Source organism: Poromitra crassiceps, assembly GCF_964638095.1.
Source record: "Poromitra crassiceps genome assembly, chromosome: 11".
Taxonomy (NCBI): domain Eukaryota; kingdom Metazoa; phylum Chordata; class Actinopteri; order Beryciformes; family Melamphaidae; genus Poromitra; species Poromitra crassiceps.
The window spans coordinates 14,793,491-14,807,645 of NC_139643.1; the positions used below are offsets into that span (position 1 = coordinate 14,793,491).

Genomic DNA, 14,155 nt, shown 5'->3' on the forward strand with positions numbered 1-14,155 from the left:
ATACTATTTTAGTGATAGGTGTCATGCTAACACTTGAGCGTACTATTTTAGTGATAGGCTTCATGCTAACACTTTAGCATACTATTTTAGTGATAGGCTTTATGCTAACACTTGTACATACACTTTTAGTGCTAGGCTCCATGCTAACACTTTAGCATACTATTTTGGTGATAGGTGTCATGCGAACACTTTCGCATACTATTTTAGTGATAGGTGTCATGCTAAAACGTTAGGATACTATTTTAGTGATAGGTGTCATGCTAAAACGTTAGCATACTATTTTGGTGATAGGTGTCATGCTAACACTTTAGCATACTATTTTAGTGATAGGTGTCATGCTAAAACGTTAGGATACTATTTTAGTGATAGGTGTCATGCTAACACTTTAGCATACTATTTTGGTGATAGGTGTCATGTGAACACTTTAGCATACTATTTTAGTGATAGGCGTCATACTAACACATTAGCATACTATTTTAGTGATAGGCTTTATGCTAACACTTTAGCATACATTGTCGAGTGACAGGAAGCTCCACGCTAACTAAATTAGTGAAATTAGTTCTCAACGGGCCTGAAAATTCAAACCCAAACCAAAACTGAGTTGAAGCCCGAGCACCTCACCCCCCCCCCCCCCCTTCCCAAGAACAAGAAGAAAAAAATATGGCAGCAGCTAAAATCACATGGCACAAAGGGGAGAGAGAGAGAGAAATGGAGGGTTGAAAGAGCGAGCGAGCGAGTAGGAAGACCTCAAACTAGCTGTTTATTCGCTTTAATGGGATATAATCATTTCCATCTCACGGTCATTTGTCTGGGCAAGGCAATGACAGTTTTCCTTTCCTTCCCTCTCTTGCTAGCTAGCTCCTGCTATCTTCTTTTGCTGAGCCTGTCTCCACAACATGCAGGTCACAGTGAGTTGCTGTCCTAGGTGGTCCTGCTGCTTCTGATAAGTCTGGGAAATCAATATGGACAAAGCCTTGCCTTGCAGACTGCAGCACAGAGCTCAGGGCTTTATATACTGCCTACCTCAACAGGACGAGTGGGATGCTACACATGTGCAGCAGGGCGGTGCTGGAGAGTAAGCGGAGCAAAACGCTTTCCTGAATAGCTAAAGGTTAAAATATCACAGCTTGTTTGTGTGTACATCCTATTTCTCTATTTAAAATGACAAAAATGCTGCAAAACATAAGATAAAAACCCTTTTTTGTCTGTTGTGTTTGTTTGGGACATCTTACAGTGGGCTAATCTGAGATATATTTCCCTGCTGAAAAAACCAGCATAGACCAGCATGAATTTCTTGCTGGTCTATGCTGGTTTATGCTGGTTAGTGCTGGTCTGATGCTGGTCTATGCTGGTTAGTGCTGGTCTGATGCTGGTGGACCAGCATTACCTTGCTGGTCCACCAGCTAACGCTTGCTGGTGAAGCTGGTAAACTACCATGGCCTTGCTGGTGAAGTTGCTGGACCAGCATGGTGAAGCTGGTGGACCAGCATGGTGAAGCTGGTGAAGCTGGTGGACCAGCATGGTCATGCTGATGAAGCTGGTGGACCAGCATGGTGAAGCGGGTGGACCAGCATGGTGAAGCTGGTGAAGCTGGTGGACCTGCATGGTGAAGCGGGTGGACCAGCATGGTGAAGCTGGTGGACCTGCATGGTGAAGCTGGTGGACCAGCATGGTCATGCTGATGAAGCTGGTGGACCAGCATGATGAAGCTGGTGGACCAGCATGGTGAAGCTGGTGAAGTTGCTGGACCAGCATGGTGAAGCTGGTGGACCAACATGGTTGTGCTGGGGATTGCTTGACCAGCATGGTCATGCTGGTGGAGGAGATTGTGAAGTGCTCCACAATGGAAATGACCTCCTCTGTACCCTGCTGGTCCATGGCATGGATTTAATTTTAACTTTCGTGTCCAGGCCAAGCCCAGGTCCCTTTTTGGGGTGTTTTACAAAAGTTAATTGTGTTAGTGTGTGTTAGAGAAGCAAATGAAAATGTAATTAATGTAATGAGAATATAATTAGGCCTATCAAAATCTTGGGGACAATTCTTGCCCCTTGATCATGTTTTTTTGGTGCATTCTGAGATTTATTAGAGCATATTTGGCCTTGCCCCTGGCTAATTTCCTACACTGGATCATACCATGAAAACATACAGTAAGGGGTAGACATCACCTTTTCTGTCATCATGTTTGGTTGAGGAGATTTGATGCAAAAATAATTAGGTTATAGTGGAAAGTAAAATGGCTGCCATGGCAACCATGAGGAAAACATCTAAAAGCAAAAGTTTTATTGGATGGGGGACCCTGGCACAAAATTGGGGGTCTGTGGTCTAGTTTAGGGGACCTTGATGTGAAAAAGTTTGGGAAACAATCTGGCCCATCACCCATCCCCTATGGGTTATAGGGTGGGTTATATTAGCCTGGGTAAACCCAGCCTCCACGTGACCTGCTCTCAGACCTGCTCTCAGTCACTACGAGAGCAGAGCAGGTCTGAGAGCAGGTCACGTGGAGGCTGGGTTTACCCAGGCTAGGGTTATATGCCTTCTTTTTTATATTTTGTATCGTCTTCTGGCCTCCATTGACAGCTTGCCAGATAAAATAAATGGTACAGGGCCAAGTTATAACATAAGCAACAAATAACGCAACACACAAGAAAAAAGTTTTAACCATGCCCAACAAAACACCTTACAGGGTAACAGGCTAATATAACACAATACAAGAGGCTAATGCAATTCTATATCAAGCATAGTCCTTTAAAATAACATTACACATGAATGTATTATTATTATTATTATTATTATTATTATTATTATTACCTTTATTGTTATTGTTATTGTTATTGTTATTATTATTATTATTATTATTATTATTATTATTATTGTTGTTGTTGTCATTATTATTACTATTATTACTTTCAAGCTATGTTATGTTTTCTACTGTAACAGAGGCTTTAATTAAACTCTAGGTGGCCCTGGGTCAGACTCATTTCTGAGGCCAGTTTTCCCATATAGAGGGTATGCACGTGATGTCACAGGCAGAAGTCACTGCATGGTCACGCCCACTGAGTGACAGCAAGACTGATTTTGAATGCAGTAATCAGCCTAGATTAATGACACCTGCTGCTCCAAACAACAGAGAACCTGCTGAATGTTTTGCCCATAGGTTTTAGGTTTTGCCAGTCCCGATTGAGGGGGCATGTTCCAGTGGGAAAGTGACGTCCGTGTTGCATACCCTCCATTCAATTGGAACTATTTTATGGAACTGAGTATCACTACGCCTCTGATATGCTGCGCGAGACCATCTCCAAACTTTCGCGCGGCTGGACCTGTCTGCACCATTTGTCAATTGTCAGTACAGCACTCACTGCTCCGGTCTTCAAATAAACTCCAGAAACAACGAACCGGCGGCTTGAAGCAGATTATTTGTGGAGGTGAGTGAAGTAGGCTTAACTTGTGTGTTATTTACTATACGACAGAAAGAGGTTATTCACGTCAATTACTTGTAAGAAGGAGAGGGGCCGCTGAGGGAGGAACACTTTTTTACCGTGATAGAGCTCTGCTCTCACCTTCAGCTCTCTGTGTGTGTGTGTGTGTGTGTGTGTGTCGTGTGTGTGTGTGTGTGTGTGTGTGTGTGTGCGTGCGCGCGCCTGTGGTGGCGTTATGGCTGGGTGATAATTCTATATTGTAACAGGCTAGTATTTTGGTTTAGTATTTAGTTTAGTATTTTGGTTCAGCTGTCAATCAAATCTTCATTACAGGATCATTTTTCTCTTCCAAATGAAGGCGAAAATGGCGCCTAGTGCCTGTCATCTGGCAGAGTTTCTAGCCCATAAACTAACTTGAGCAATTATGCAAACTAAATCAAACGGTAATGTCTAAGAATGCAAAGAAATGTAACTGGCTCGTTAAAACACGCATTCCAGGAATATTATTTACATTTATAACGATAATGGCGCGCGCCTCCGAGCCTGACAGCCTCCCTGGCTGTCAGGGGTCGTCTCTCGGAGATTCCAGGCGGGCGGGCAGCACCTATGAATCGGATTGTCCGCTCGCCCCGCACGAAGCAGCTGGCTCCCTGGTACTCTGCGGATCCCACTCGTGTAGCATGACAACAGGCTGAATCCCACTGGATTTGCGGGTAGAACACGCCAGGATTGGCCAATCCCAAAGCCAGTCCTCAGAATTGTCAAATCAAATCATCGACACGTATATGGTCCGCCTCTCAATTCGTTTTCAGTGTCTGACGCTCGCGCTGGTGCATTCCGTTCCGGTTCACTTCGACTTTAATGGTGGAGCTGATTTAATTACTGTATAAATATGAAAACAGGGGGAAAGCTCTACCTTACCTGGTATTTGTGATGTGTAAAGTAAAGCTAGAGAAACTGACCCAGACCTTTTTCGTTGGGTTTCACTTTTCAATTGTGCAAATATTACAGTCACTAAACTGTTTCCCTGTAATGCTCTGTAGATCTTGGATGTAACCATATTGAGATTTCCATCTCTTTTTCAAGTGGGCCCTGCTCGCACTCACACACACATTAAGGGGTTAAGGTGAGGTGCTCAAGGGCACCTCAGTGGTGGTAATGAGGGAGGGGCAAGTGCTGCTTTTCACACATGCTTTTCTAATTGACACTGTCTCTTTGTCTATATACTGTGTGTGTGCAGGTTTTCGATGAGATATCATACATTGAGGGAGAAACAGCCAGTGGAGGACACACATTAATCTGTAGTAAGTTGAGAACTTTTCTTTTCTCCAAAAACCTATTCCTGTGGTCCTCTAGGCCTACTTGCTTTTTATCCTTTCTGGAAAGGATTTTATTTTATTTTATTTTATTTTTATTTTTTGTGTGTGCTTTGAGCACCACAACATGGCCGGTGTCTCCAAAACTCAGCAACTCACACCAAAACGATCTAGATGGACATATCCTGTGGGTGGCTGTAGTTTTAATTAAAGGTGACTGGCTTGTTAAATAAATGATTTGTGCACATAGCTGATGCCATGATCCCATGGAACCTAATGCATGTGTCACTGCATTTGGACTCTTATTTACCAAATTGTAATGTGTCTGGAATGGATGAGCTGTTTTACCAGGTTCCAAGGTGGATCAGAAAGGTGCGATTTAACGCCCCCACTTACAGTATCTGACTTATCAACTTCAAGATGAATTTTAAAATGTGTTGGGAACTTGGGACCAATCGGGCTGTGAGCCAGAAAGGTCTTTGTACAGCTAGACCCTGGGCAGACAGTACAGTGAAATCATTTTTAAAGTAGCTCATGTGTCACTTTTGTGTAGCACTTTTTCAAATGGCAGTTGAAATATTGACCAAAGAACAGTGTTACTCTGCCACTAATTTATCTCTGTTTGCTTTTCAGTTTGATACAAAGAATGGCTCCAGAACCAAAACCTGGGTGAAGCAGATGTGGAAGCTCGAGTGGGGAAGCCTGGATGCTACATCACAGAGAAAATAATGGACATAAACAAACAAGCAAAGAATAGCACTTGAAGGGACACTCCACCGAAAAACAATGCTGATTTATTTTGCACATAATCTCACACATATCCAAAAACTGTAAACCGTTTTGCAGGCATTCATTTAGTTTGACAGTTGAGAGTTGATTTAAGTTGTGATTTGTGAATGACATCACTGGTCCACGACTGAACTCAAATCAACTCTCAATAACTGAAATTAATTAATTACGGTAAATGAATGCCTGCAAAACATTGTTTTTTTCCATAAAGATTTTAGGATTGTGAGATTTTGTGCAAAATAAATCTGCATTGTTTTTCAGTGGAATTCTCTACTTCTGATTTGACTTAAGGCCTTTGCTCCTCAAGGGAGCATAGGCTATTGACAAAATGTCGGTGGTTGGCGGTTCTTCCCTGTTCTCCCCAATTGAGCCTGCTCCCAGACATTTCTGCCTGCACACCTCTTCTCCAGCTGTTCCTGGGGTGACCTCTTTTCTTGTCGGGTGATGTTGCCTGTTTGTTGTGTTATTGTTAATTAGTCAGTAGTTTTATTATTTAATTGAGTTTAATTGTAATGAGTCTTTAATTGCCTTCAGCACATTAATTGAGTTGAGTCACACTTTTACTTTTAATACTTTTGACATAAAGACAGGTACAGGCTGACTGTTCAGGTGCACTGCTGTATGTGCGGTTCTCTCTCCCACTCCCTCTCTGTGTTGCTTTTATTTAATAAATAATTATATTGTTATGTAAACCTGAAATAGTCTTCATTTAACTAGTTCAAGAAAGATTACTTTTGTGATGTTTATCTGGTCTGACTACTCTCAGCATGGGGTGCTGGTTAACAAGCATTCAACCATAGACCAGCATGTTGTGTTTTGACACCAGAATAGCTGGTGTATGCTGGTCACACCAGCATCTACACCAGCATAGGTGTACTGGTGTATGCTTCCCATGCTGGTCACAAGACCAGCATATGTGACCAGCATCCCATGCTGGTCACACCACCAGCATACCAGCATCATTGCATGCTGGTCACACCACCAGCATGGGATGCTGGTGGTGTGACCAGCATGCGATGATGCTGGTATGCTGGTGGTGTGACCAGCATGGGATGCTGGTCACACCACCAGCATCCCATGCTGGTCACACCACCAGCATCCCAGCATCCCATGCTGGGATGCTGGTACACCAGCATAATTTGTTGTGTTTTCAAAACACAACAAATTTACCAGCATCCCAGCATGCGATGCTGGGATGCTGGTACACCAGCATAAAAAGCTATGCTGGTGCATGCTGGTTTTTTCAGCAGGGTTATCAAATAGGGGTGTCAAAATTAATCGATTATAAGATGCATCGCGATGCGGATGTGGTCGATTCTGCATGGATGCCGTCACATGACATAATTGATTATAATTGAAAAGACATTTATGTTTAAAATGTATGTTGACGTTCAGATTTTAAAGCCGGGATTTCATATTTATCTGACTGCTTGTATAAATTGATGGAAAAGTAGCCATCTGCAGTAATATAGAACATTGAGGATTTGAGAGTTGGAGCTGCGATATTTTGACCTGCATCGTGGAATCAAATCCAATAGTTGACAGATAAATCGTAATGGAATCAGATCATGGGGCCAGTGAAGATTCACAGCCCTATTACCATTTTTTTTTCTTTCATAATAGTGTACAGGTATATGTTGTCACACTCACAAATGGAAGATAAAACTTCTCAAACCAAGAAAAAAGTTGCAATTCGTATTCTACCTCTGACCAGGAAAATCACACTGTGATCATGTGGAGAAATGCAAAGTGTTTCATGTCATCTCCTGATCAATGCACTGCAGATCTGACATGAGGTAAGTGATCTAGACTGTATACACACAGTAGATCTGACATGAGGTAAGTGATCTAGACTGTAAACACACAGTAGATCTGACATGAGGTGAGTGATCTAGACTGTATACACACAGTAGATCTGACATGAGGTGAGTGATCTAGACTGTATACACACAGTAGATCTGACATGAGGTGAGTGATCTAGACTGTATACACACAGTAGATCTGACATGAGGTGAGTGATCTAGACTGTATACACACAGTAGATCTGACATGAGGTAAGTGATCTAGACTGTAAACACACAGTAGATCTGACATGAGGTGAGTGATCTAGACTGTATACACACAGTAGATCTGACATGAGGTAAGTGATCTAGACTGTAAACACACAGTAGATCTGACATGAGGTGAGTGATCTAGACTGTAAACACACAGTAGATCTGACATGAGGTAAGTGATCTAGACTGTAAACACACAGTAGATCTGACATGAGGTGAGTGATCTAGACTGTATACACACAGTAGATCTGACATGAGGTGAGTGATCTAGACTGTATACACACTGCAGATCTGACATGAGGTGAGTGATCTAGACTGTATACACACAGTAGATCTGACATGAGGTAAGTGATCTAGACTGTATACACACAGTAGATCTGACATGAGGTAAGTGATCTAGACTGTAAACACACAGTAGATCTGACATGAGGGGAGTGATCTAGACTGTATACACACAGTAGATCTGACATGAGGTGAGTGATCTAGACTGTATACACACAGTAGATCTGACATGAGGTAAGTGATCTAGACTGTAAACACACAGTAGATCTGACATGAGGTGAGTGATCTAGACTGTATACACACAGTAGATCTGACATGAGGGGAGTGATCTAGACTGTATACACACAGTAGATCTGACATGAGGTGAGTGATCTAGACTGTATACACACAGTAGATCTGACATGAGGTGAGTGATCTAGACTGTATACACACAGTAGATCTGACATGAGGTGAGAGTGCTGCTTTCTCGTGGTCACTTTTCACAACACAACTGTAATATGAGCCACACTCTGTAAAGCTACACAAAGCCTATAAGGCAAACTCTCCTGTCCAATACAACATCTGCTTCTTTTCAGGTCGCCATTGTAAATAATAATTTGTTCTTAATGACTTAACTGGTTAAATAAAGGTTAAATAAAAATAAGAATTCTCCATTATGACCTCACTCTCTTATCCTTCTGCTTGTTATTGGATATTAGTTCAACTTTGACACATATGGAGATTATAGTCATAGATGATGATATAATATTAGATTAATATTACCTACATTATTGTGCTCATATTATCTGCTCATCTTGCACCACTTGCTTTTGCTTGTGATTTAAATGTTCCATATCAATACTTTTCACCTTATGTAGCCCCGCCCACTTGACCCAGTTATGTTATGACTTCCTGTTCAAAACACCGTCTGTTTTACCTGCTCAGTAGTACCGTACTGTCACAGGAAGTGTAAACACAATAGGAAGTAACTGGGCTGACCGCTGTGTTGAAACATAAGGTGAATAATGTTTCCTGTGTTTAGTTTGGAACATTGTTTGGTGCCCGGCCAGCACTGTCATTACAGAACAGATCAGCACTTCTCAACATTTTCCCATTCATGGCCCACTTGAAAATCTCAAAAATGTCCGCGGGCCACATCCCAAATAATGCCTTCTCAAAGGAGCTGTCCATCAGCACCACACCGAAATCAGAACCCTAAAAGTGAGGGGCTGTCTGCAACAGGCTAATTAACGGATAAATGATCACAAATTAAATAAAGGTATCATCCAACAATGGACAAATGCACTCTCATAATAATAATAATAATAATGATAATAATAATAATAATAATAATAATAATAATAATAATAATAACTAGGACGAGTTCGTTTATCAAAAGTTTAAACATTTATCATTTCAAGACGGTTTCACGTATCCAAATTCTTTCTAAGTTTTTAAATCAGGGAAGTCCAGAGATGACACACAAAAAGTTTGGGCTCATTCGGGCAAATGGCCTAGGACGAGTTCGTTTTTTTTTTTTTGAGAAAGTACAAGATGGCGGAAAATCTAGCAGACTTAAATGGGCGTGGTCTATATGGATAGATGCGTATTGATCCAGGGAATCCAGCAGATGTGGATTTTTGATTCTACGCCTCACGGTTCAGCAGTTATGGACCAATACGTGAAATGGTCTGTTATAGCGCCACCATCTGGTCAATATGGCTAATTTTTTGTCTCTGAGTAGTGGGGCACATTTCCAACCTATGTGCAAAGTCTGGCTACTGTACCCCTTACGGTTTTTGACGTGCATACTGTTTTAGCGGAGAATAATAATAAACGGAACAGATACAATAGGGATCCACGCACTTCGTGCTTGGACCCCTAATAATAATAATAATAATAATAATAATTTGGTGGCCCACTTGCAATACTTTCTTCTACTTTACTTTGCAAAAGGCTAAATAATGCCCTAAGGTTAGGGGTGGGGGTGTAGAGGGGGGTAAATGTTCCTATGTCATAAAAGGGGGCCTGTGCAGGGATGTATTACCGAATGGGCCTACCGGGCCCAGGCCCAGGGGCCCAAGAGCTCAGGGGGCCCATAACCCAGAGCCTCTTCACAGGGACACCGTGTCTCTAGCCTGCGCCTGGGACCAAATTATCCCTTAGGGCCCCAACCCTATATGACAAAATGTTCTATACGTTTATTTCTTGTTATTGTGCTGTTGGCTTTGAGTGTTCAGGTGGCTGTGCTGTAAATCCTGTTGAGATGCAGGTGAGTAAGTGTATGTCTTAGTTATTATTCTGGCCTTAATTGTGTGTATGTGCGCTGTGAGAGGGGCCCTTTATGCATCTAGGCCCAGGGGCCCGTCATGTGATAATCCGCCTATGGGCCTGTGTGGAGGGCCCTGGCCACTGGGGGGACTTTAAGGTGTGTTTGCCCTCCATCCTTACCTCCTCTTGTACTCGTCTCTCTCTCTCTTCACCTTGCCCAGGACGTTGTACAGCGCCCGGATCTCCGGCGTGATGGTGTCGATCTGCACCCCCACGCCATCCGGGTGCGTCCAGGAGACTCCGGGGGTCTCTCTCCAGCTGCCCAAGCGCCGCGTGTGGTTGTAGGACCAGACAGTGCCGGGGAGGAAGCGGGGGGGAGGAGGCGGGGGGTGGCTGTATTTCTCGTTGATGTTGTTGGCGAGGGTCCTGGTCGGGTCGGTGGGCGTCAGCGCCGGGCTGAGGGAGAAGCCGGACGGGGCGAGGTTGGAGTTGGAGTCCGTGGAGAGGCCGATGGGGTTAAGGTTGTTGGTTCCCAGGTAGGATTTGGTGTTGGAGTCAAACAGAGACGGGGGGTTGAGGGTGGGTGACAGGAGGCCTCCGGGCAGGTAGGCGGCGTTGTTGGCGTTGTGGAGCGGGATGAGGCCCGGCCGCACTGGGATCGGCCCAACAAAACCAGTCTGGACCCCGATCTCTCTAGTCAAGGGCTTCTGCAGGTGTCCGTCCCCACCTTTTTCTAAGGCAGGGCGATATGGACGCAATCAAATATCACAATATTTTTCGATACCAATACCTCAATATCGATATTGCAACAATATTGTAAGGTTGACTATTGGTGCTTTCACAAAATATTTACACAATGAGGTTTAATTGATAAGTATGGATATAATGACTAGATGGGTAAAGGCAAATAATAGAACAGTCTGGTAAATTAAGAAAATGACATTACATTACTGCAATGCAGCCTTTAATGGCACAGTTCATCCCAAAATCAAAATAAAACATTTTTCATCTCACTATAGTGCTATTTATCCATCTAGATCGTTTTGATGTGAGTTGCAGAGTTTTGAAGATATCGGCCAAAGAGATGTCTGCCTTCTCTCCAATACAATGGAATTGGATGGCACTCCGCTTGTGCCATCTCAACGTCTCTTCCCAGAAATCATGACCCGGTTTCTTAAGATAATCCACAGACTTTGTTATGAGCAGTTTCATGTCGGAGCGCCTTGAGATAACTTAGTGTGAGATAACCTGTTGTGAGCTTAGTGCTCACAACAAGGTCTGTGGGTTATCTTGAGTAACTGGGTCATGTTTTCGGAAAGTGACATTGACATTGCTGTTGAGTTTTTTAAATGTAGCCTATTTTTTGGCACTTTGAGCACCACAAGCCAAGTGCAGTCCAGTTCCACTGTATTTGAGAAAAGGCAGACATTCTCTACGGCCGATATCTCCAAAAGGCAACTCACACCAAAACTACTCATTGCGACAATATCCAAAATCTAGCCTCACATAATATCAATAAAAAAGTGGCTATATTGCCCAGCCCAGGCCTACAGTACCTTTCTCCTCATTATCCTCCAGCGCCTCGTGCAGCTGCTTCTCCAGGGCCTTGTTCCTGCGCTCCAGCTCGTGCACCTTGGCCAGGAAGCATCTGAAGCGCAGGTTGAGGGTCTTCAGCACGCTGATGTTGGAGCCCAGGTCGTTCCGCAGCGCCGTGGCGGGCGGCGGCGGGCGGTGCAGAGGGCTGTTCAGGTGGAGGTAGGCCAGGCCGGACGGGGGCAGGGCACCCAGGTCCAGCCCGTACAGACCCTCCGACCCCCACCCGCCTCCGCCGTGGTCCCCCAGGAAGTAGCTGCCCGGGTCGGCCACGCTGTCCGCCTGGTGGTGGTGCGCGTGCTGCTGGGGGGCCAGGAAGCCGCTCTCGCCCACAACTGGATTCATGCTCGAGTAGGAAAATCTGAAGTGCTCAAAATCCGGCATCAACAGCGACTTCTCTGTTCAGCTTGGCAGCGAATTCCTTATGCAGAGAATAACTGTGCCGTGACAGAACCCTGCAGGCCCTATATGCTCCTCTCGGCTCCCCTCTCCTATGGAAACTATAGACCGTCACACAAACAGCTATAGCTAAGCTAGGGCTGGGCGATGGATCAAAAATCTGACGTTTTTATTTTCATATATTTTAGGCTGAATGGTGATACACGATATCCTGGTATTTTCAACAAAGTGGACTAAAGGTTCATTTGTAAGTCACATCCATGTGAGATGGAGGCTGGGTGATATGGACAAATTCAAATATCACGATAGTTTTTGTCCAAATACCTCAATGTGGATATATGACTAACTGGGTAAACTGCAAATAGCCTGAATAGAACAGCTAGAAGAGTCTGGCAAGTTCAGAAAATGACATCACTTTGCTGTAATGCAGCCTTTAAAACCAGGAACAAAACCAATACTTTTGACATATCACCATATGATATCCAAAATGTAAGGCAATATCTAGTCGATATCACTACGATACCGCAATATCAACATAATATCGATATATTGCCCAGCCCTAAAAAATAATGAGCGAATAAATCTTGTAAGGATGCTAATATAGGCCTACAGATATCCTGTCGCAGCAAAATGGCAAGTCCCTAAGGGGATATTATTATAAGAATATAGTGATAGATAGACAACCATGGGAGTACAAAAAATAACACCAAGTATGATGATGTCAGTGTCAACTCAGTATTTGGCATCACAGGCGCACTGCACTAAAGTGAGTTTGGGCTGATCCTGGGCGACAGCGAGGGGGAGCGCACTGTCAGGCTGAGGGGAGCGCACCGTCGTCAGACTTTATTCTCAGGCTCAGGCTCAGTGCTACATAAAGACAGAGAGATGTAGCGGCTAATAATGACAGAGTGAAGCGACGTACCGTTACGTGTCCGGCCCGGCCGAGGCAGGGGGAAAGCGGGTCAAAAAGAGCCGGAGCAGAGAGCCGAGCAGCGGGGCGGTGCAGCAGCGACCAGCAGGGATAAACAAGTCATGACTGCGGCTTTCAGCTACCGTAGTGACGGCAAGAGAGGAGCAGCGGCGGAGTCCCGTAGTGACGATAATAGAAGCGCTACAGTGGATGTCAAATGTATTTCTTATCCTACTGGTTCAACAACTCCTACTTGAAGACATGGCTCTGATGTCTCTCTCTCTCTCTCTCTCTCTCTCTCTCTCTCTCTCTCTCTCTCACACACACACACACACACACCTCTTATTAAAAAAAACTCTGAAACCTGAACATATGACATATGACAGCTATTGTAGCAGACTGGAGTACACGTTACAGGTGCAATACACTTTAGGCAGACAGACCATGGTTCTTTGGCTTTGTCCTGGCATTATGTTGCAAGCAAAACTGCCTCAGTAAAAGTTGGCAGTTCTCCCAGAAACAATTAATTTCATATTCTGCCCCAAACCCTGGGTCATTTTTAAAAGGTGTCTGTGCAAGACTAGTGCAGCTAACAACTGTATATAGCTATAGTATATTATAATATATTGTCCAGTATAGGTACATGTAGGCTGGATTTGATGGTAGCCAAGGTGTCTGAGGTGGGGGGCGACCTGTTGTCGGCCAGCCAGTAACTGAGCCGGTGTTTCACTCGACCCTGTATTTTATTAGATCTTATTTTATTTTATTTATTTTACTTGATTATATTTTAATGTATGTTTTTATTAGGATTTGATGGGTTTATTTTTTAATAGCACAAATTGTCTTTTATTTTATTTTATGCTTATTTTTATTGGTTATTCACTGTGCCCCACTTTCCCATATCATTCTCCCCCCTGCGTGGCAGGCACACCCACGCGTTACCCTCAGACTCTGACAAGTGCTTGTGGCACTCACACTGTTATACACTTACACACATCCAGACATACACACAACAGTACACATTTTATAACAGTCATCATGAGGACCGCAATGGAAATAAGCTGTTAGCTTTATTGCGTTTTTATCCTTTTGATAATGGTGGGCCTGTGTATGTATATATGTATATTGTATATACTGTGTATTCAT

The 14,155-nt window shown here is 43.7% G+C and overlaps 1 protein-coding gene across 1 annotated transcript in view; it reads right to left on the reverse strand.

Annotated features, from left to right (window-relative positions):
* Window positions 1–12,084, reverse strand: part of iffo1a (intermediate filament family orphan 1a) — a gene marked incomplete at both ends in the record, with an annotated part of 26,175 nt that extends 14,091 nt beyond the window's left edge. Inside the window, 2 exons of the mRNA XM_083645726.1 lie at window positions 10,288–10,840; window positions 11,664–12,084. Of these exons, the coding sequence (XP_083501852.1) occupies window positions 10,288–10,840; window positions 11,664–12,084 (974 nt within the window). The remainder of the gene's footprint in view (window positions 1–10,287; window positions 10,841–11,663) is intronic.
* Between the last annotated feature and the right edge of the window lie 2,071 nt (window positions 12,085–14,155).